This window comes from Oncorhynchus mykiss, chromosome 10 (genome assembly GCF_013265735.2).
Source record: "Oncorhynchus mykiss isolate Arlee chromosome 10, USDA_OmykA_1.1, whole genome shotgun sequence".
Lineage (NCBI taxonomy): Eukaryota > Metazoa > Chordata > Actinopteri > Salmoniformes > Salmonidae > Oncorhynchus > Oncorhynchus mykiss.
This window is the reverse complement of record NC_048574.1, coordinates 50,568,119-50,591,383: the sequence shown is the minus strand read 5'-3', so window position 1 is coordinate 50,591,383 and position 23,265 is coordinate 50,568,119. Positions and strand designations below refer to the sequence as shown.

General features: G+C 44.1%; 1 protein-coding gene across 1 annotated transcript; it reads right to left on the bottom strand.

Annotated features, from left to right (window-relative positions):
• Positions 1–6,583: 6,583 nt before the first annotated feature.
• On the bottom strand, positions 6,584–9,079 carry LOC110534223 (transcription factor Sox-19a). Its single transcript, XM_021618947.2, has 2 exons — positions 8,117–9,079; positions 6,584–7,838 (listed from the first exon to the last, which is right to left on the bottom strand). The coding sequence occupies exons 1-2, from the start codon at positions 8,761–8,763 to the stop codon at positions 7,526–7,528; spliced, it is 960 nt and encodes a 319-aa protein (XP_021474622.1). The 5' UTR covers positions 8,764–9,079; the 3' UTR covers positions 6,584–7,525.
• Positions 9,080–23,265: the final 14,186 nt, after the last annotated feature.

The window sequence follows — 23,265 nt, the reverse complement described above, 5'->3', positions numbered from 1 at the left end:
GCAGCTCCTGACTGACGGGCGGCTCTGGCAGCTCAGGACAGACGGGCGACTCTGGCAGCTCCGGACAGACGGGCGACTCTGGCAGCTCCGGACAGACGGGCGACTCTGGCAGCTCCGGACAGACGGGCGACTCTGGCAGCTCCGGACAGACGGGCGACTCTGGCAGCTCCGGACAGACGGGCGACTCTGGCAGCTCCGGACAGACGGGCGACTCTGGCAGCTCCGGACAGACGGGCGACTCTGGCAGCTCCGGACAGACGGGCGACTCTGGCAGCTCCGGACAGACGGGCGACTCTGGCAGCTCCGGACAGACGGGCGACTCTGGCAGCTCCGGACAGACGGGCGACTCTGGCAGCTCCGGACAGACGGGCGACTCTGGCAGCTCCGGACAGACGGGCGACTCTGGCAGCTCCGGACAGACGGGCGACTCTGGCAGCTCCGGACAGACGGGCGACTCTGGCAGCTCCGGACAGACGGGCGACTCTGGCAGCTCCGGACAGACGGGCGACTCTGGCAGCTCCGGACAGACGGGCGACTCTGGCAGCTCCGGACAGACGGGCGACTCTGGCAGCTCCGGACAGACGGGCGACTCTGGCAGCTCCGGACAGACGGGCGACTCTGGCAGCTCAGGACAGACGGGCGACTCTGGCAGCTCAGGACAGACGGGCGACTCTGGCAGCTCCGGACAGACGGGCGACTCTGGCAGCTCCGGACAGACGGGCGACTCTGGCAGCTCCGGACAGACGGGCGACTCTGGCAGCTCCGGACAGACGGGCGACTCTGGCAGCTCAGGACAGACGGGCGACTCTGGCAGCTCAGGACAGACGGACGACTCTGGCAGCTCCGGACAGACGGGCGACTCTGGCAGCTCCGGACAGACGAGCGACTCTGGCAGCTCCGGACAGACGGGCGACTCTGGCAGCTCCGGACAGACGGGCGACTCTGGCAGCTCCTGACTGACGGGCGACTCTGGCAGCTCAGGACAGACGGGCGACTCTGGCAGCTCAGGACAGACGGGCGACTCTGGCAGCTCAGGACAGACGGGCGACTCTGGCAGCTCAGGACAGACGGGCGACTCTGGCAGCTCAGGACAGACGGGCGACTCTGGCAGCTCCGGACAGACGGGCGACTCTGGCAGCTCCGGACAGACGGGCGACTCTGGCAGCTCCGGACAGACGGGCGACTCTGGCAGCTCCGGACAGACGGGCGACTCTGGCAGCTCCGGACAGACGGGCGACTCTGGCAGCTCAGGACAGACGGGCGACTCTGGCAGCTCAGGACAGACGGGCGACTCTGGCAGCTCAGGACAGACGGGCGACTCTGGCAGCTATAAATATAAAACTATATTTTTTTGTGAAGAATCAACAACAAGTGGGACACAATCATGAAGTGGAACGACATTTATTGGATATTTCAAACTTTTTTAACAAATCAAAAACTGAAAAATTGGGCGTGCAAAATTATTCAGCCCCTTTACTTTCAGTGCAGCAAACTCTCTCCAGAAGTTCAGTGAGGATCTCTGAATGATCCAATGTTGACCTAAATGACTAATGATGATAAATACAATCCACCTGTGTGTAATCAAGTCTCCGTATAAATGCACCTGCACTGTGATAGTCTCAGAGGTCCGTTAAAAGCGCAGAGAGCATCATGAAGAACAAGGAACACACCAGGCAGGTCCGAGATACTGTTGTGAAGAAGTTTAAAGCCGGATTTGGATACAAAAAGATTTCCCAAGCTTTAAACATCCCAAGGAGCACTGTACAAGCGATAATATTGAAATGGAAGGAGTATCAGACCACTGCAAATCTACCAAGACCTGGCCGTCCCTCTAAACTTTCAGCTCATACAAGGAGAAGACTGATCAAAGATGCAGCCAAGAGGCCCATGATCACTCTGGATGAACTGCAGAGATCTACAGCTGAGGTGGGAGACTCTGTCCATAGGACAACAATCAGTCGTATATTGCACAAATCTGGCCTTTATGGAAGAGTGGCAAGAAGAAAGCCATTTCTTAAAGATATCCATAAAAAGTGTCGTTTAAAGTTTGCCACAAGCCACCTGGGAGACACACCAAACATGTGGAAGAAGGTACTCTGGTCAGATGAAACCAAAATGTAACTTTTTGGCAACAATGCAAAACGTTATGTTTGGCGTAAAAGCAACACAGCTGAACACACCATCCCCACTGTCAAACATGGTGGTGGCAGCATCATGGTTTCGGCCTGCTTTTCTTCAGCAGGGACAGGGAAGATGGTTAAAATTGATGGGAAGATGGATGGAGCCAAATACAGGACCATTCTGGAAGAAAACCTGATGGAGTCTGCAAAAGACCTGAGACTGGGACGGAGATTTGTCTTCCAACAAGACAATGATCCAAAACATAAAGCAAAATCTACAATGGAATGGTTCAAAAATAAACATATCCAGGTGTTAGAATGGCCAAGTCAAAGTCCAGACCTGAATCCAATCGAGAATCTGTGGAAAGAACTGAAAACTGCTGTTCACAAATGCTCTCCATCCAACCTCACTGAGCTCGAGCTGTTTTGCAAGGAGGAATGGGAAAAAATGTCAGTCTCTCGATGTGCAAAACTGATAGAGACATACCCCAAGTGACTTACAGCTGTAATCGCAGCAAAAGGTGGCGCTACAAAGTATTAACTTAAGGGGGCTGAATAATTTTGCACGCCCAATTTTTCAGTTTTTGATTTGTTAAAAAAGTTTGAAATATCCAATAAATGTCGTTCCACTTCATGATTGTGTCCCACTTGTTGTTGATTCTTCACAAAAAAATACAGTTTTATATCTTTATGTTTGAAGCCTGAAATGTGGCAAAAGGTCGCAAAGTTCAAGGGGGCCGAATACTTTCGCAAGGCACTGTATATAAATCATGTTTTTGACTGCACTAGGCCTTTAATGAGAAAGGTAGTGTCACTGTGTGGGTGTAAACATGTAATGATCTTATTTGTTTGTGTGGAAGGCTGTGGCAATTGTTGTTTTTTTTCCACCTGGGGAGGTCATCTTGGGAGGTCTTCATTTGAAGTTAAGCTTCATATCTAGACTGGCTCATATCTGCTGGAACTCTTGAGGCCCAATGTGTTGTCCTGTCCTTATCTACCTGTACAAGCTCATGTGTCTCCAATCTCTCTGACGCATGAATGCGTCAGTGAGTTTCTATGCCCTTTGCGCTGCTTTTTGATGTGCTGTGTACAGACTCACCCTTCACAGCTCTGATCTAAGGATCTTTGTGTCCATGTCCCTGCGGCCAATACTTGTCCACGTTTTTGTTCAGTTAGGGTTTCCAAAATAAGATTTTATTTTCAGGACTGTAACGCGTTAGAATTCAATTAAGAGACAATTCCATGAAAATGTGTATACAAAAGAACATCTAAGCACAGCCAGCCTTTCTAAGGAATCAGTTGAGTGCTGTGAAAGTTTTTGGAGGGATCAACTCAACAAAACAAAAAAAGGATCTGTTTGCGTGCCTGAACAAAACGTGGGTTTACCGGTGCATTCATTTGAGGAACACCTGTGCTAACTCCCCGCCATGTTTCTTGGGCGGGAATTGTGAGTTGTTGACCTCGATGTGTTGGCTTTGTGTGGTGTGGCACGTCATGGGGAGACTGAGAACTGGATAGACCAGTCCAGCCCAACCTTAGGGTGGTCCCTCTCTCTGTGAGAACTAAAGTGTGGTGGTGGTGGGAGGGGAGCAATGACTTTACACTGGAAACACACCTTACAATGCTTATAGAATGGGGGTAGAAGATAATTGTCAGAGTGATTCATTTGAACAAAATCAGCCCAGTTTTGGGGGTAAGAGATTGTCAACATTACATCGTTCCAGCTGGTTATTCCAAACCAAAATCTTAACCATCATAAATTTAGTCAACACGACAGTCACCAGCTTTCTCTGCAACCATTTACGTAACAGGAATTGATTTACTACTGCTTCGACACATCTCATCAGTTGTCAGTTGATTGCCAAATGACGTGTAATTTAGCTATTTTGTGGAGTGCTTGAGTGTTTTCACCTTGTTCTGTAGAAAATGGAGATGACTGTTTGCTTTGACCAGCTAATGACTTCTGAGGCAAAGGATTACTATGTGGGAGCCAGACACAACATCTTTCCCTATCTCCACCATCACGCATGGCCCTGGCCACACACACACACACACACACAAACGGCTGCCCATGCCAGCTTGTCACCCGTGACAGAGCACAGCCCTGATCTTTGGTGACTGTTCACAGTTGTGGTAAAATATGCTGCAGATCCAGCCCCCTCTTGTGACATAGCACTGAAGCGTGGCAGCCATTCTACTAACGCAAGAAGACGCCCACTCAAAGCATTCACCTGCTCTCTGCCTGCCTGCCACCAAAACATTGTTCATTACTTGGGTAAAACTACCTTGTCTGCCCAATGCACATGGAAGTGGCTCTTGCTTTTGCAAGTTTTATTCATTCCCTCACTCTAACCCAAAGAAAATGTAAAAAAAAAACAATTGAACAAGTATTTGAAACTAAATGGGTCGTTCCACCAAGTAGGTGCCTTTTGAGTAATGTAACTTGGCGGGGGAAAAAGCACTTTTATTTCACCTAATTTGGATATACTATCATAAATTGCACATGTTAAACTTAATTTAAAAAAAGTTTTCCCATCTCAAGAAGTGAAATTAAAAAAGTACTATAATAAGTGTCAAATTAAGAACCAAATATATTAACAGGGTTGATAACTTCATCTTAAATCAGCCATGAATCCCCTTGTGACAGGGGGAATGGAAGCTTGTCGTAATGCAACAGGGAGGGGCAATTGAATGCAAGCTTCACCAAAAAAAAACACATTGTTAAAACATTTCTAGCCTGTCTATGGGTAACAGGGTTGACGTGTTACGCTCGACCCACTCAGTTTTCCACCACAAAAAAAAAAGAACAAAAAAGAGTAGAACCAGCTCACCTGCTTAACACTTATTAGCTCCATTTGTAAAATAAATTAAAAGGAATATTTAACATTATTAAAATTAGATGTTCAGTTCATGTAACAGGGTTGACCTTTAAAATGAATCACTGATCACATTAAAAAAATAATCATCAGAAATGACTAGGTCAAAGCCACAGGATAACTAGGGCTTTACATTGATGGTGAAAAGTTGGAGAAATGTTGGTGTTAAGGTGGGTTAAAATCCTCCTAGAAATCAGAGGATGCACAGAGGGACATGTCTAAATGCAGAATTTTGGCACTTTAGCAAGTCTTTATTCATATTAAAAAAATCACATATTGAATTTTTCCATGTGGTTTATATTAAAAGGCAAGGTAGCCTAGTGGTTAGAGAATTGGACTAGTAACCGGAAGGTTGCAAGTTCAAAGCCCAAAGCTGACAAGGTACAAATCTGTCATTCTGCCCCTGAACAGGCAGTTAACCCACTGTTCCTAGGCTGTCATTGAAAATAAGAATTTGTTCTTAACTGACTTGCCAAGGTAAATAACAGGCTTTTAAAATTCAATATTTTTTGCACAATTTCTACTTTGCACTAATTTGAAAGAACAGACCAAATATGAAGAAAAAAATTGAGAGCAGATATGAATGCCTTCTGTCTAGATCTTAACCGTATACCCCCTTACACACACATTGTGTTTTAACATCATCTGTTTGCGAGACTCACAGATCAATGTTTAACTATCAATTGCATATCATAAAATGTTTGTATTGTGCTGTCTAGGCCTAAATAATTTTACATCTACAAACGAATGTTGGGTTGGTAGATTTAGAGGTCTTTTGCTATGATGGAAGAGGACAAGAGTGTCTATGGAATGGCATAGTCATTTAACTGGAGGGGGTAGTTTGGTGACAGGGGTATCCCTTGGTAACAACAACCTGTGGAAGACTGCTGGTTGCTAAGAGACTTCTTCAGAAAAGTGGACCCCCCTTCCTCCAAGAGTATAGATTACATGCAGAATCACACTCCGTTAGTTGACATGTTCCTAGTTGCCCCAATTAAGACAATCTTTTTCAAATAAACTAACTTTGTCTTCAGTTAAGGAAATGGTTTTGTCACAAAAGTGTGTTGATGTCCGTTAATATGAATCCATGTCCTACCCTACGACATTCCCTAGCCTAGTTCGACTAGTCAGTCAGTGATGTGATGGCAGACCTTATTTCCATGAGAATGGTGAGGGGCAGGGAAAGGGTTAAGCCTGGACTGTGGGATAAGGAAGAAGGGGCACTCAATGCAACGCTAATTTTCTGCCCCATGGGGCACCCAGAGAAAGGAGGACAAAGCCAGCCATAAGACACGCTGAGAACCACGGTTTACTGTGTGCACCTGCATGCTCTAAAGCAGTGAGGGAACAATGAGATTTACCGAAACGGGTAATTATGCTCGGGAGTTGGATGGCTTTCCACTCTCCTTTTCTGTTGGGAAAGAGAAGCGGGCAAAGGCCTGGTGAAAGTTTAGACTATCTCCATGTTAAATCATATAGGCCTTGAGTTTATTCTACGGTTGCATTGGAAGACTTCAGTTATGTTTTATGTAAATGGTGTTAGTTTTAGGAATTTATCATAGGCACATTATGTGACAGTAGAAAATAGAAAAATAATAACACTTTATTACCTTTTTTTTTTTTTTTTTACATCGTTCTTGTCAAGTGACTTGAAATAACATTACCCTTACTATAAGGGTATTAATAAAACATGAATTCAATACATTTCACAATGGTAAATAAGGCCTAAACCTCAGAAAAGCAGCATCGATTTAAACTAAACAATAACAAAAATCCTCAAATATCGGTTCAGTTTTGTGTTTCAAAAAGTTGTGAAATAAAAACCAACTGCTATTTAACTTTTATATAAATTACAGGGCGTGTAGACCCATTTAGAGGTAAATTCATTTTCTGAACGGATACAGAAATGGCAGTTGTCTGAGAGAAACATTTGAGATTGTCAATGTCGAAGCCATTTTGTTCAGAATTCACAAAAACAAAATGTCATACTTCCACTTCAACTTTTCGAGTTCCCATTGCAGTCATTAATACTCTTTTAGATGGTGGGTTTAGAGAAATAGCAGAATGGGACAATATCTGGGGTTTGGAATCACTCATAACCATCAAGGCATTCCAACTGGAATGTACACTGAAACCACTCAACCAATCAACGACCAATGATGACGACGTCGTCATCTTGTCACAAAATATTGTCTGTGTCAGTGAGGGATCTCATCTTTGTATTAAAATGAATATTATTTTCTTTCTTCAGTCCCTGCACATTTACTGACCCCATTGGGCTGCCACCAGTCAATGCCAGCATATCAAGTCAGATCACGTTGTTTCCCAACATCCATCTTACTGGACTTCCACAATAACAGTGTCAGACCCTGTAGGTCAGATGTGGATAAGGGACCAACAAGAGTTAGGAAGGGAGTCGACAGCACTTCAACCAACATGATACACGGTTGATTGAATCAGTATAATGTCTCAGTTCAGAGGTGTGCGAGTTGGTGAGTGAGTTCAGCTTAGAGATGTGTGAGAGGGAATTCAAAGGTGGGTGAGTGGAGCTGACCCTCCCAGGTAATGCTGCTGGATGTTTGCTGCAGAGACGGAGTACCCTCTCTGGGCCTCTGAGGCATCTCCCCCAGGCATGTACATGCTGATCATGTCCCTGAGATGGTCTCCCTGGACCTGGATACCACGCTGGGTCTGGTGCTGCTGGTGGGCCTGGTGGTGGTGCTGCTGGAGGGGGCTGTGGGGCCCGGTGGGGGATGGGGACATGCTGTGGCCATCAGACTGCTGCTTCATCATGGACATCACTGGGCTGACCTGCTGGGGGCTGCTGTTGTAGGACATGGGGCTGAGGGAGAGAGATTAGAGATTGGGTTACTGATCAATTGAGACAAACTAATGAGAGTAACTATTTGACTTCAAAAAGTCACAAAAAGGTCACTGACCAAAAATAAATGGACAAGATGGAAATAGACTATTAGCACCAATAAAACCACCTCGCCATGGGTTTTGTATATCCAAAAACAGTTTAGGCCTATAACTGCCAGGTACATTGGAAAGAAAATATATCTGAATAAACTGTAGACAGCCATTAAAATCATAGAAAAAGTAACAATCTAGACTCACCTGTATGCGTTGGCACCATTCATGTAGGCTTGGGCCTGGGCCATGCTGGACTGATACTGAAGTGCTGACAGGTCATAGCGGTGAAGCTGCTGGCTGTAGCCGAGCGCCTCGCTCTGCATCGCCGCAGTGTAGCCCCCTGTGTGGCCCCAGCCATATGCGTCCATTCTGGGGTTTCCAACTTGTCCCTGAGCCGCGGACGCACTCAGCAGGTGGTTACCGGCCGACATCTGATACTGGGCGGCTAGAGTATTGTTCTTCGGCATCGGTTTGGTTTTACGACGGGGTTTGTATTTGTAGTCCGGATAATCCTTCATGTGCACCGCGCGGAGGCGCTTAGCCTCGTCAATGAAGGGCCTTTTCTCGGCGTCTGTTAGAGATTTCCACGCGACACCCAGCCGTTTGGATATCTCAGAATTGTGCATTTTGGGATTTTCCTGAGCCATTTTTCGTCGCTCACCGCGAGACCAGACCATGAAGGCATTCATGGGCCGCTTGACTTTGTCCATTGGGTCAGGTTGGATTGTCGGTAATTTGGAACCTGTGTGGCCGCCCTCGTGCCCCCCTACTCCGTTCGCAGGTGGCATTCCTGTTCCAGGATGATGTGAAGGAACAGAGGACTTGAGTTGGTGCTCTATAATGTTATACATATTTACCGTAAACGAAATATACAAAGTTTGAACAGAGCTTTAAAATTACACCGGCTGTGTAAATGTCAACCAAGCATCCCAAGCAGAAGTTGAAAACAATAATGATAAAACAAATTGTCAGAGATGGAAACAAAATCGGCGAAAAAACATCCTGCTACCAACTCACGACTTCAGATGCTGGCCTTTAAACTACAATGAGAAGAGAGATACTGCTGTAGAGTTCCTTCTTGAAATAACTCCCTATCCCACTGGTAGCTAGCTGGTGATTATAAAACTTCTTCACAAGCAAATCTGCTCCTAACTTCCCTCCCTCCAGCCCACTCATTTACATCACTATAGAAGGGGTGCGGTGAATTTGGAATGCACTTGAGTGAATATGAAGAGAAGCGGAATCGCTGTGGGAGGGAGGGAGGCAGCCCCCCCCCCCGCCCCTCTTCTCTCTCTGCAACGCAAACTTCAAACTTTACTTTGTTAAATTTATTATATAGTTCTTGTTAATTTAAGATAAAGAATACTTTTGTTTCAGGCTTCTCCATAACATTGGCCAACAGACATGTTTAAGACAAGGGAGGGAGAAGGCAGGGAACCCCTCACCCAATTCTCTCTCCAATAGAAACTTAAAAAACGAGTTTACATTTTCAGATTCATCATTCTTATTTACTTAAGGTATATCATTATTTTATTTCAGATCTTTCTCTATAATATTGGCCACCACATTAATGACACTTGTTGACAGTAATCAAAATAAGTGTAGGCTTTTCATATCAATGTAATGTCAGAATGACATCTGTAGCATATTTGAATGACCTAATAACATATTACAATGTACAATCCATTGGATCCCATTGTCAAAAGCCTGGTAGGCTTATGTTTTCAGAGAGAAAGTATGTCAACAAAACAAGACCCATTTCACAGTATATACCCCATGCATGGTCCATGCCTCCTCTATCCAGTAGCAGCTCCCTGCGGTTCTAAAATGAGACTAGGTGTGATATTACTAGTAGCTACCCATTACACCTTTTTCTAGTTTCTATGGTCACCACTTTACACCTCCACTGGGGGCTAGGTGTTTGCCCATAGCCATCAATCAGTAAATAGCTCATTCATTATGCTTTGCAGGATTAAGAGTCAGTGCTTGAATTGAGCTGGTGCCCACAGGTGTACCGGCACCTCTTATAGAATACAGGCAATAAAATATGATGACTACTGACACCTACTTATAAAGACTACTGGGCCGGCACCCAAAATGAGTACTAGCTGGCACCTACTATTTCAGTCCACTTCAAGCACTGAGTAGTGTGATACAAGTTGAATGTTCGAGTGATATAATCAAATGGGATAATGACAAATATAACAAAAACTATAAACTGGTGAATTACCTTGGTATCCAGTTTATAATAGCAATAAGCCACCTCAGGGGTTTGTGGTATATGGCCAATATACCACAACTCCACTTTGTGTCGTGCCTAGGAACAGCCTAGCCGTGGTATATTGGCCATATACCACAAACCCCTGAGGTGCCTTATTGCTTAAATAGACCGCAATGTGCACAATAATACCAGTCCCCCTTAGCATCAGGGAGATTTGGTTGGTTGAGAGATCGATCTGTTAATTTGGACTGAAAGTCCACAATAATATATACATTATCCAATCTATTTGGATTAGCTAGTTCCAATGGCCACAATAACAAAGCCACTAACCAATTTATTTGGACAGGTTCCAATGACCAAGATAATATAGCCATTATGCAACTTATTTGACTATTTGTACTTGGAGTATGCCTCTCCCATTGTGCCAGGGTCATTCTTTTTGTGAGTAGAAGATAAGGGAAATAGAGGAAATACATGTATGTTTCCTGGTGTTGTGGTGGTGACAATCAATTCAACATTAAAGTGGGCAAATAAAAGACCGACAAGACAGAGGGGGTGAGATTTGAAAGCCTCTGGCATTATATACATAGGAAAAAAACAGAGATTGGCAATGACAGATTTGAGGCAAAGGAAAATGAAGTGGAGAGGTTGAGGAGAAGAAAGAGGATAGAAAGAGAGGGAGGCCAAGAAACAGAGAGTAGCACAAACAAAAGGTTGGTGATGGGGGGTTGGTGGTTAGAAGAGAAAGTCCTCAGAGACAAGCAGATTGAAAGTCGTTCTATTCATCGCTCTCTCCTCCGGCTCTTCTCATGTAAATGGGCCCTGCGGTCTCCCAGCTATCCGTCACAGGGCAGGGGAACCCAGGCAGGGCCCTTTACGAGCCTCCCGCACACACAATTGCTCTACCAACAATTGGGGTGCCAATGGGGGGTTGGGGGGTCACGGTTGGGAGGCCAATCTTGGTGAGAGAAATAGTGAAGGATGGATACCGGAGAGAGGGGGGGGGGGGGGGGTGGAATTGGAGGAATGACCACCTACACTGAGCCAGAGAAGTATACATTGGTTTAGGTTGGTTGCATTTAATAACATAAGGAAAAGTGATGAAATGATAACAGGAACCGTGTGTGAGAATGACAAGAGGCTGTTCATGCCAATTCTCAACTGTAAAAGTTTAAAGGGCAAGGATTTTTTTCTTAATAAGAAATAGGATGCTGACATGCTGTTACCTTCTAATAACTCTGATTCATGTAGATTTGTTCAATTGACACGCTGAGAGATCTTTAAAGGGGGCTGTAGCCTATAGACCTACAACATTTCTAAAGAGCACTTAGGCCTATTCCGGACAAACATAAAGACACACAGCAGAGATAATACAAATTGTAGAAATATACTAGAAAATAATTTCAGAAAAACATGGACTTATTCACCAGATCCACTTTATGACTGTCAGTAACTCCATTAGTAACTAGTCCAGTAAAACAATGTAAATTTGTAAAAATTCTAACTCACGAATACCTTCCTTGTGTTGTGGTGGTGACAATCAATTCAACATTAAAGTGGGCAAATAAAATACCGACAAGACAGAGGGGGTGAGATTTGAAAGCCTCTAGCATTATATACATAAGAAAAAAACAGAGATTGGCAATGACAGATTTGAGGCAAAGGACTCTTGAGACAAAGCTGTTGTTCAAAGTCTTTCTGACCTATCTACCACCTTGGGTCCATCTCTCTTTTTTTTGTGGGTGCATTTAAACATAAAACGTGATTTATAATGTTTTAAAATCTAAATGCCTGAAGGATAGGCACTGCTGAGTGAAGCAGCAACACTGGATGGAAGGCACCCAAAATTGGACAGTATTTGGAATCCATCTGGTGGCAGACACAGGTATTTATTTATTCTTAGTTTAACTAGGCAAGTCTTAAGAAAACATTCTTATTTTCAATGACGGCCTAACTGCCTTGTTCAGGGGGCAGAACAACAGATTTGTACTTTGTCAGGTCAGGGATTTGATCTTGCAACCTTTCAGTTACAAGTCCAACGCTCTAACCACTAGGCTACCTGCCTCCCATTGAAAACTCCATTGTCATAATACATTTGTTTTTCCTCTGTGTAATGTCAAACAAGCAGTAACATTCTACATTCTATCCCTAAAATGGTACTGGTCAAGCATACTGCTTGCGCATTTCAATGAACCAAATGTGATTAAGTGCACTCTGTGGTGATCAAATCAGTTCCAACTGCAAATATCCAAAGAAGCTGAACATTTTTATTAAATCAAAGACATCCCCACTTACATAGAGCAGAATACAATGTAGACATTTTTTTTTTACATTGTTTCTGTAAAAATGATTTCAGCTAGACTACATTTGTATGATAATTGCTGTTGTTTCATTATGTTTCAGCTAGTCTACAACATCAATATTGTTAACTATGTTTGAGCAGAAATCTTAAAATGCTTGCAGGCAGACTAATTCTGAAATTTTGCCAAATTATTGTCAAAAGAGCTGATCTGATTGGTCAAAATACCAATTTGGTGGGAAAAGATCCGAATTTGGCTGCCTGTGTAAATGCAGCCAACATTTGCCTAGTCCTAGAGACAATCCGAGAATGCATCTGAATAGAAAATATATGGGTTTATACAAGACAAGAATGCAATTATTTCATGGCCCCACTATTTATGCAATAAATCCCCCCTGCATGACCATTCGGATGTTCCAAAAAACAGGATCATTACATCTCTTAATATGGGTCATATTGAGGGAGATCGATTAAGCTGAACTGCAGTGCACAGGTCTATAGCCAGTGACGTAAATGGGTAAAAGCAGTGAGGGAGGAGCACCCTTTTCAAATTTAAGAGTAATCTGCACCGCTCGGTCATGTTGTCAACAAGGCAGCATGATGCATCGTTTAGAAACATACAACATCTCTTTTCCACAAAACACACTATATATACAAAAGTATGTGGACACCCCTTCAAATGAGTGGATTTAGTTATTTCAGCTACACCCGTTACTGACAGGTGTATAAAATCGGCATGCAATGTCCATAGACAAATATTGACGGTAGAATAGCCTAGCAGCCGCACACAAGCCTAAGATCACCATACGCAATGCCAAGCGTCGGCTGGAGTGGTGTAAATCTCACCGCCATTGGACTCTTCGAGCAGTAGAGACGCATTTTCTGGAGTGATGAATCACTCCATCAGGTAGCCCGACGGACAAATCTGGGTTTGGTGGATGCCAAGACAACGCTACCTACCCCAATGCATAGTGCCAACTGTGTAGTTTGGTGGAGGAGGAATAATGGTCTGAGGCTGTTTTTCATGGTTCGGGTTAAGCCCCTTAGTTCCAGTGAAGGGAAATCTTAACGCTACAGCATACAAGGACATTCTAGATTATTCTGTGCTTCCAACTTTGTGGCAACAGTTTGGGAAAGGCCCTTTCCTTTCCTGTTTCAGCATGACAATGCCCTTTGCCCAAAACGAGGTCCACACAGAAATGTTTTTTCGAGATCGGTGTGGAAGAACTTGACTGGAGAGCCCTGACCTCAACCCCATCGAACACCTTTGGAACGCCAACTGCAAGCCAGGCCTAATCGCCCAACATCAGTACCTGACCTCACTAATGCTCTTGTGGCTGAATGGAAGCAAGTCCACACAGCAATGTTCCAACACCTAGTGGACAGCCTTCCCAGAAGAGTGGTTGTTATAGCAGCAAAGGGGGGGCCAACTCCCTATTAATGCCATAACTTTGGAATGAGATGTTCGACGAGAAGGTGTCCACAAACTTTTGGTCATATAGGGTCTTATATGGCTTCCTTTTGCAAATTACCATGAATTAATGGACTTATTTCCTAAAATGTATTATTTCCTAATACTAAACAAAATATTAAGGTGTTGGACATTCATTGTGTGACAAGAAATAACTATCAGGTCTATTATGCTCCAGCAGCTAGAATTTGTCTGTCCACAATTCAACTGTGGGAACATGGAGGCTCTCAACACCAGACAACAGAAAGAGCTGTCCGCTACTATACCAGAGATTGTTCATGAGGAGATTACCTCTGCCCTTGACCTACCACTAAAAATGTTAAATGAATCATTGGCAGTGCTCACTGCTGAAGTGGATAACTTTTTAACTAAAGCAGAAAGTCTGGACATGGCAGCCAATGCAACAGAGGTGCTACTCCGTGACCTGGAAACAGCGCAACCTAAATTGGAAGGGATAATCATACTCCTTAAAAGAGAAAACAGAATAAAACGAAAATGATTTCCTTAAATTCAATGTGCGGGTCACAGGACATGAAACTGGTGTGGAAGCAGGCAACCCAACTTCCTTCATGAGACTGCGGTAAAGTCAGCTTTATATTAAAGATGCAGACTTTGCTCATCAATACCTCTTTAACAGAATATGACAGGATGAAATAAATGTAATATTCTGAATCACCTGACGATAGTGAACAAGCTACACCCCTTTTCTCGGTTCCGTTCTGTTTTCAGTCTATTACAGTCATTTCTATGGCAGGGACCATCTTAAAATTGCAATTGGAACCTAGAAAAACAATCACATGACATAGAACTCTCAAGTCAACTGTAATATAGTGATTTACGATAGTGATTTACGATAGTGATTTACGATAGTGATTTACGATAGTGATTTTCAATCAATTAAAGTGTACTTCCTTAAAACTTTAATAGCTTCGAACCCATAATACCTTCATGAATATACCATTTTGTCTATACATTTTCTATAATTGTATGTCTAAAATACTTCCTATACTTCAATAGCTTTCACCCAATACTGACTTGCATGAACTATTGGTCCAGGGACCTCTTCCCTCCAATCTACAGCAATGACTTTTTGGCTTTGTGACTTTGGCTTTGTGACTATTGTCTATTGTTTTTACAAATGTTAACTGTTTTTACATGACAAACACTTTCCTAAAACTTGAAATGACTTCCATCCCATATGACTTCTATGAATTAAAAAAAGAGGCCAGCTTTCGCTCCGCTGGCCATTATAGAGCAGTGTGTCACCATTTGGCTACACTAAGAGTCATATTAACTGCCGTTTTCCCCCGCTTCATTGAATTTCTTCACTTTGACATGAGGAGCAAATTGATTATATTCAAAGGAGACAAGCGGTTGTCTCCTTTGAATATCATTTTCCGACTTACAGACTGGCCATCAGTCGACCTATCTAGTCATCAATGTGCTACGCAATACTTACCAGGAGAAGAGAGAGCCAAGGAATAGCGCTACTATCCGGCATCCTTCAGCTGGGGTGGGCATCCTTTTCCTACTGCTGGTCTCTGTCCAGCACTCTGAGACACCTGAGAGCAACACAAGAGGGATTACTTGGCTGGGAATCGGATGGTAGCACCCTCAGCCAATGTATGAAAGCATGAGCTTTGCTGGCTTGAGTGTGTGTTCGTGATACTTGTTACTGTTCTATATCTATAGTATCTATATCCACATTAAAATGAGTCCTATATCGACATAACCTGAAAGGCCGATCAACAAGGAAGAAGCCACTGCTCCAAAACCGCCATAAAAAAGCCAGACTACGGTTTGCCAGACTAACTGCACATGGGGACAAAAATCGTACTTTTTGGAGAAATGTCCTCTGGCCTGATGAAACAAAAATAGAACTGTTTGGACATAATGACCATCGTTATGTTTGGAAGAAAAAGGGGGAGGCTTGCATGCCGAAGAACACCATCCAAACCATGAAGTACGGGGGTGGCAGCATCATGTTGTGGGGGTGCTTTGCTGCAGGAGGGACTGGTGCACTTCACAAAGTAGATGGCATCATGAGGTAGGAAAATGATGTGGGTATATTGAAGCAACATCTCAAGACATCAGTCAGGAAGTTAAAGCTTGGTCGCAAATGGGTCTTCCAAATGGACAATGACCCCAAGCATACTTCCAAAGTTGTGGCAAAATAGCTTAAGGACAACAAAGTCAAGGTATTGGAGTGGCCATCACAAAGCCCTGACCTCAATCCTATAGAAAATTTGTGGGCAGAACTGAAAAAGGGTGTGCGAGCAAGGAGGCCTTACAAACCTGACTCAGTTACACCAGCTCTGTCAGGAGGAATGGGCCAAAATTCACCCAACTTATTGTGGGAAGCTTGTGGAAGGCTACTCGGAATGTTTGACCCAAGTTAAACAATTTAAAGGCAATGCTACCAAAAACTAATCGAGTGTATGTACACTTCTGACCCACTGGGAATGTGATGAAAGAAATAAAAGCTGAAATAAATAATTCTCTCTACTATTATTCTGACATTTCACATTCTTAAAATAAAGTGGTAATCCTAACTGACCTAAAACAGGGAATTCGTACTAGGATTAAATGTCAGGAATTGTGAAAAAAATATTTAAAATGTATTTGGCTAAGGTGAATGTAAACTTTCGACTTCAACTGTATGTGTGAGTATGGATGTATGTGTGTTGCGAGCAGAAGTCCCTTTCATTACCATGCCATCCCTTGTTTACTCCCTTCGACCTGCACCGGCGTCAGAGTGCCCCCATGTGCTGACAACCACCTATGTTCCTCCTGGCCAGAGCCAGGGATTTGTTCGAGCCGCCTTCATCTAATAGACCACTTGTCTACTCCCTTCGGCCTGCACTCTTTTCGAATCTAGTCACCATGAGGGGTATTATTATCACCAGAATGATGCATTCTATGTGCCTGTGTGCCTCTCACGGTTAGTTTCTCATAGCTTAAAGCCCCTCTCCTTGTAAACTCTAGAGGGTAAGGCCCTATCTAGTGGACCTCTTTTGTAAGATGGCCCTCCGACCTGCAACTGTCTTTTACATTCATATATGTGTTCCCCTTCTTATAATGTATATTATTGCCCCTTTTACTATCATCCTGGGCTAAGGTCTCCTTAAGAGGGTCATAGTTACTACCCCCATTTACCCGCGCTTAATTGAATTTCTTCACTTGACATTCAGAGCACTGGGCAGAAATCACATCGCGTCAACACCCACCTCGGGCCTTCACAATGCTTTGATTTAATTAAACAGTCAGAGCAAGGGGAACCACTACTTCAAGGTCTCAGAGCAAGTGACGTTACCAATTGAAACGCTATTTAGCGCGCACCGCTAACTAAGCTAGCCGTTTCACATCCGTTACATATACTTCAATAGATATAACCCAATATGACTTGCATGAATACAACCAACTGTTATTGGTCCAGGGACCTCTTCCATCCAATCCACAGAAATACATTTTTGCAGGGTATTAGAATTGGGGTGACATAAAAAAACTAAAAATGGATAAACACTCCAAACAACGTACCTGACCGCTCGGAGGCATCTGCATGGTCCTAAAGCACACCGTTAACCCAATGATGAAACTGGGGGGGGGGGGACAAAAATGCATATTTCAGAATGTGGGGAAGGACATGTTCCCCCATCCCCAGTGAAAGTTGTGCCCCTGCATTTTTGCCTTTTTGACTTAGTCTATTTTTATCAATGTTAATCGGTTTTACATTACAAATACTTCCTAAAAAAACTCAATTACTTTCATCACATACAGTGGGGCAAAAAAGTATTTAGTCAGCCACCAATTGTGCAAGTTCTCCCACTTAAAAAGATGAGAGAGGCCTGTAATTTTCATCATAGGTACACTTCAACTATGACAGACAAAATGAGAAGAAAAAAAATCCAGAAAATCACATTAGTAGTATTTTTTATGAATTTATTTACAAATTATGGTGGAAAATAAGTATTTGGTCAATAACAAAAGTTTATCTCAATTCTTTGTTATATACCCTTTGTTGGCAATGACAGAGGTCAAATGTTTTCTGTAAGTCTTCACAAGGTTTTCACACACTGTTGCTGGTATTTTGGCCAATTCCTCCATGCAGATCTCCTCTAGAGCAGTGATGTTTTGGGGCTGTTGCTGGGCAACACAGACTTTCAACTCCCTCCAAAGATTTTCTATGGGGTTGAGATCTGGAGACCGGCTAGGCCACTCCAGGACCTTGAAATGCTTCTTACGAAGCCACTCCTTCGTTGCCCGGGTGGTGTGTTTGGGATCATGGTCATGCTGAAAGACCCAGCCACGTTTCAAATTCAATGCCCTTGCTGATGGAAGGAGGTTTTCACTGAAAATCTCACGATACATGGCCCCATTCATTCTTTCCTTTACACGGATCAGTCGTCCTGGTCCCTTTGCAGAAAAACAGCCCCAAAGCATGATGTTTTCACCCCCATGCTTCACAGTAGGTATGGTGTTCTTTGGATGCAACTCCGCATTCTTTGTCCTCCAAACACGACGAGTTGAGTTTTTACCAAAAAGTTATATTTTGGTTTCATCTGACCATATGACATTCTCCCAATCTTCTTCTGGATCATCCAAATGCTCTCTAGAAAACTTCTGTCTGGCACTGCAGGATTTGAGTCCCTGGCGGCGTAGTGTGTTACTGATGGTAGGCTTTGTTACTTTGGTCCCAGCTCTCTGCAGGTCTTTCACTAGGTCCCCCCGTGTGGTTCTGGGATTTTTGCTCACCGTTCTTGTGATCCTTTTTTTTTTTTTTTTTTTTGAATTTTACCCCTTTTTCTCCCCAATTTTGTGGTATCCAATTGTTGTAGTAGCTACTATCTTGTCTCATCGCTACAACTCCCGTACGGGCTCGGGAGAGACGAAGGTTGAAATTCATGCGTCCTCCGATACACAACCCAACCAAGCCGCACTGCTTCTTAACACAGCGCACATCCAACCCGGAAGCCAGCCGCACCAATGCACCGGAGGAAACACCGTGCACCTGGCCACCTTGGTTAGCGTACACTGCGCCCAGCCCGCCACAGGAGTCGCTGGTGCGCGATGAGACAAGAACACCCCTACCGACCAAGCCCTCCCTAACCCGGGCGACGCTAGGCCAATTGTGCGTCGCCCCACGGACCTCCCGGTCGCGGCCGGTTACGACAGAGCCTGGGCGCGAACCCAGGGACTCTGATGGCGCAGCTGGCGCTGCAGTACAGCGCCCTTAACCACTGCGCCATCCGGGAGGCCCCTCTTGTGATCATTTTGACCCCACGGGGTGAGATCTTGCATGGAGCCCCAGATCGAGGGAGATTATCAGTGGTCTTGTATGTCTTCCATGTCCTAATAATTGCTCCCACAGTTGAATTCTTCAAACCAAGCTGCTTACCTATTGCAGATTCAGTCTACAATTTTGTTTCTGGTGTCCTTTGACAGCTCTTTGGTCTTGGCCATAGTGGAGTTTGGAGTGTGACTGTTTGAGGTTGTGGACAGGTGTCTTTTATACTGATAACAAGTTCAAACGGGTGCCATAAATACAGGTAACAAGTGGAGGAAAGAGGAGCCTCTTAAAGAAGAAGTTACAGGTTTGTGAGAGCCAGAAATCTTGCTTGTTTGCAAATAAATTCATTAAAAATCCTACATTGTGATTTTCTGGATTTTTTTCCCTCATTTTGTCTGTCATAGTTGAAGTGTACCTATGATGAAAATTATAGCCCTCTCATATTTTTAAGTGGGAGAACTTGCACAATTGGTGGCTGACTAAATACTTTTTTGCCCCACTGTATGACTTCTATGAATGAAAAAAATAACACACGAGACCAGCTTCCGCTCCACTGGCCATTTTATAGCAGTGTGTCACCATTTGGCTACCTCAAGAGGGTCATATTACCTGCCGTTTACACCACTTCATTAGATTTTTTTACTTGACATGAGGAGCGCCAGCGAAACGGGGCTCGTCTCCTTTCAATATCATCAATTTGTCATTCGGTTGCGCCACATGGCCGGGTAGACTATTATTCATTTTTTGGACTACTTGCAGACTGACTGTCAGTCAACCTTCTAGGGAGGAGGTAAGGGCATTCAGGAGAATTCTGTCGAGCTGTATCACAGCCTAGTACGACAACTGCACCGCCCTCAACCGCAAGGCTCTCCAGAGGGTGGTATGGTCTGCACAACGCATCACCGGGGGCAAACTACCTGCCCTCCAGGACACCTACAGCACCCGATGTCACAGGAAGGCCATCATCAGAACTATGAAACAACACATATGGAATCATGTAGTAACCAAAAAACAAATCTAAATATATTTTATATTTGAGATTATTCAAAGTAGCCACCGTTTGGGGTGATGACATCTTTGCACACTCTTGGCATTCTCTCAACCAGTTTCATGAGGTAGTCACCTGGAATGCATTTCAATTAACAGGTGTGCCGTGTTAAAACTTACATTTGTGGAATTCCTTTCCTTTTAAATACGTTTGAGACAATCAGTCAGGCGGGTATACAGAAGATAGGCCTATTTGGTAAAAGACCCAATCCATATTATGGCAAGAACAGCTCAAATAAGCAAAGAGAAACAAAAGTCCATCATAACTTTAAGACATGAAAGTCAGTCAATGCGGAACATTTTAAGAACTTTGAAAGTTTCTTCAAGTGCAGTCACAAAAACAATCAAGTGCTATGATGAAACTGGCTCTCATGAGAACCGCCACAGGAAAGGAAGACCCAGAGTTACCTCTGCTGCAGAGGATAAGTTCATTAGAGTTACCAGCCTCAAATAAATGCTTCACAGAGTTCAAGTAACAGACACATCTCAACATCAACTGTTCAGAGGAGCCTGCGGGAACCAGGCCTTCATAGTCAAATTGCTGCAAAGAAATCACTACTAAAGGCCACCAATAAGAAGAGACTTGCTTGGGCCAAGAAACACGAGCAATGGGCATTAGACCGGTGGAAATCTGTACTTTGGTGAGACGAGTTCAAATATGAGATTTTTAGATCCAACCACCGTGTCTTTGTGAGACGCAGAATAGGTGAACGGATGATCTCCGCATGTGTGGTTCCCACCGTGAAGCATGGAGGTGGTGTGATTGTGTGGTGGTGCTTTGCTGGGGACACTGTCTGATTTATTTAGAATTCAAGGCACAATTAACCAACATGGCTGCCACAACATTCTGCAGCAATACGCCATCCCATCTGGTTTGCACTTAGTGGGACTATCATTTGTTTTTCAACAGGACAATGACCCAAAACACCTCCAGGCTGTTTAAGGGATATTTGACCAAGAAGGAGAGTGATGGAGTGCTGCATCAGATGACCTGGCTTCCACAATCACCTGACCTCAACCCAATTGAGATGGTTTGGGATGAGTTGGACCGCAGAGTGAAGGAAAAGCAGCCAACAAGTGGTCAGCATATGTGGGAATTCCTTCAAGATTTTTGGAAAAGCATTCCAGGTAAAGCTGGTTGAGAGAATTCCAAGTGTGCAATGCTGCTATCAAGTCAAAGAGTGGTTACTACATGATTCCACATGTATTATTTCATAGTTTTGATGTCTTCACTATTATTCTACAATGTAGAAAATAGTAAAAATAAAGAAAAACCCTTGAATGAGTAGATGTCCACATTTTTTGACTGGTACTATATAAGAAAAGGTTTGAGCTTTGCCGATATGAGTGTGTGTAGGATACTTGTTACCGCTCCATCCCGTCACACCTTACCTTGTGTTCGTCTCTGTTTGGGTGGCTGTGTGTTGTGAGCGGAAGAGAAGGCACTTTCATTACCAGGCCATCCCTTGTTTACCTCATTCGGCCTGCACAATTGTCAGAGTGCCCCCTTGCTCTGACGACCGCCAAAGTGGTCTCCCAATCGTGGTAGGGGTTTTCGTTGTCAGGAGTACCAAGGAATGTCAAACACACTTGACCTGATGTAGCCTCGGGTGGTTTAAGCACCCTCGTCACTCAAAGCCTTTTCCTCGAGCAGATCTATGGAGTACAGCAGGACTCTCTGGCTTACCAGCTTTGCGAAGGCTGCCCTTTGGGACTGCTATACTTCCATGTGTCGCAGCACTTGGTTGTTACGAGTGGGCCACATGGCCCTGGTCCCTACCGGGACTCCCGGAAACTTTTCTAGGATTTCTGGGGCAGTATGGAGATGGTGCGTTATCTTTTTAGATCTAGCCAACTCAAGAGTGTCAAAGGCGAATTCGTATGGCACTGTAATATTGACCACCAAAGCTGCAGCTTTTTTCATGAGTCTGGTTTCCTCAGTTTCCCATTCTGTGAAAATAAACTTATCTCCTTGATAACGTTCCATCCGTTGCTTTCGGCTTCTACTAATAGGTCACATACCTTGTTGTGCCTATTTATGCAGGCTCCTTGGATCGACGGGCATCGACCCAGGATGTGTGAACAAGATTCGTAGGGGTCTGGACAGCGCCTGCAATGAGGAATCCCTCTCTGGCCTTCCTCTTGCAAGCATCTCCGGGGTGGGATAAATGTTGGCCGTCAACTTAAGCCCTTCGATGTACTGGCCTTGCTTGAATCCCACTGAGAATGAGCCAGCCAAGTATTGCTGGTCTTGCCATTACCAAAGGCCTGCGTCCCTATACGTTGAGTTACCAGGCTGATCCATTTCCGCATTTCCTCTCGCCTCCAATCGTACGGTATTGGGCACCGCGGCGTCACTAAGCCGGTTAAGTTGTCTTCGAGGGAGGGCCTCCCTGTGTCACTCCCACCGGCTCTCAGCCATGTTCCCTTGAATACAGATTCCTCAACCGTGCTGCCAGTTATCCTCCGGGTGCACTCATCAGAAGAGTGCCACAGCCAGTGGATCCTGCCTGGATCGATGGAATTTGGCAGACCAATATTCTTTTTATTTGTCAAACGGCAGCCAAGCATCGATGATCATGTAACCAGAATTTTAAAAAAGACCCAAGAGAGAGGAGCATCAAGCTCATCACATTGCACTTTCACCACCCTGTGAAGTTCATCGTCATTTATTTCATATGTAGCCTAATAAACTGCACACTTTCCCAATGAGTCGTTGTGGGAGGACAACACGTCATCGCGTGGCACCCAAGTTTACTTCAATATGATGGTTATTTGGTAGACACTAAAAGATCCCACCTTGTCTAGCGTATTTTGTTGTCTGCATTTGGAAAGTTAACCGGAGAATGTTCTGTTTCCATCAGGCCTGTCATGACATTTTTTCTGCAACATGTACTTTACTCGCATAATAAGGTTGGATGAAAACCTGGTTAGTGTCGACAAAAAAAATAAAAAATCACTGGACAAGTTAATGGAAACATAGCTATTGATTATATTAACATGATAAATAACTGGCAAAACAAACACA

Excerpts from the sequence above, each read along its gene's own strand:
- LOC110534223 (XM_021618947.2), bottom strand. The coding sequence starts at position 8,763 with ATGTATAACATTATAGAGCACCAACTCAAGTCCTCTGTTCCTTCACAT. Across the intron at positions 7,839-8,116 it reads AATGGTGCCAACGCATACAG|CCCCATGTCCTACAACAGCA; the intron begins GTGAGTCTAGAT and ends TCTCTCCCTCAG.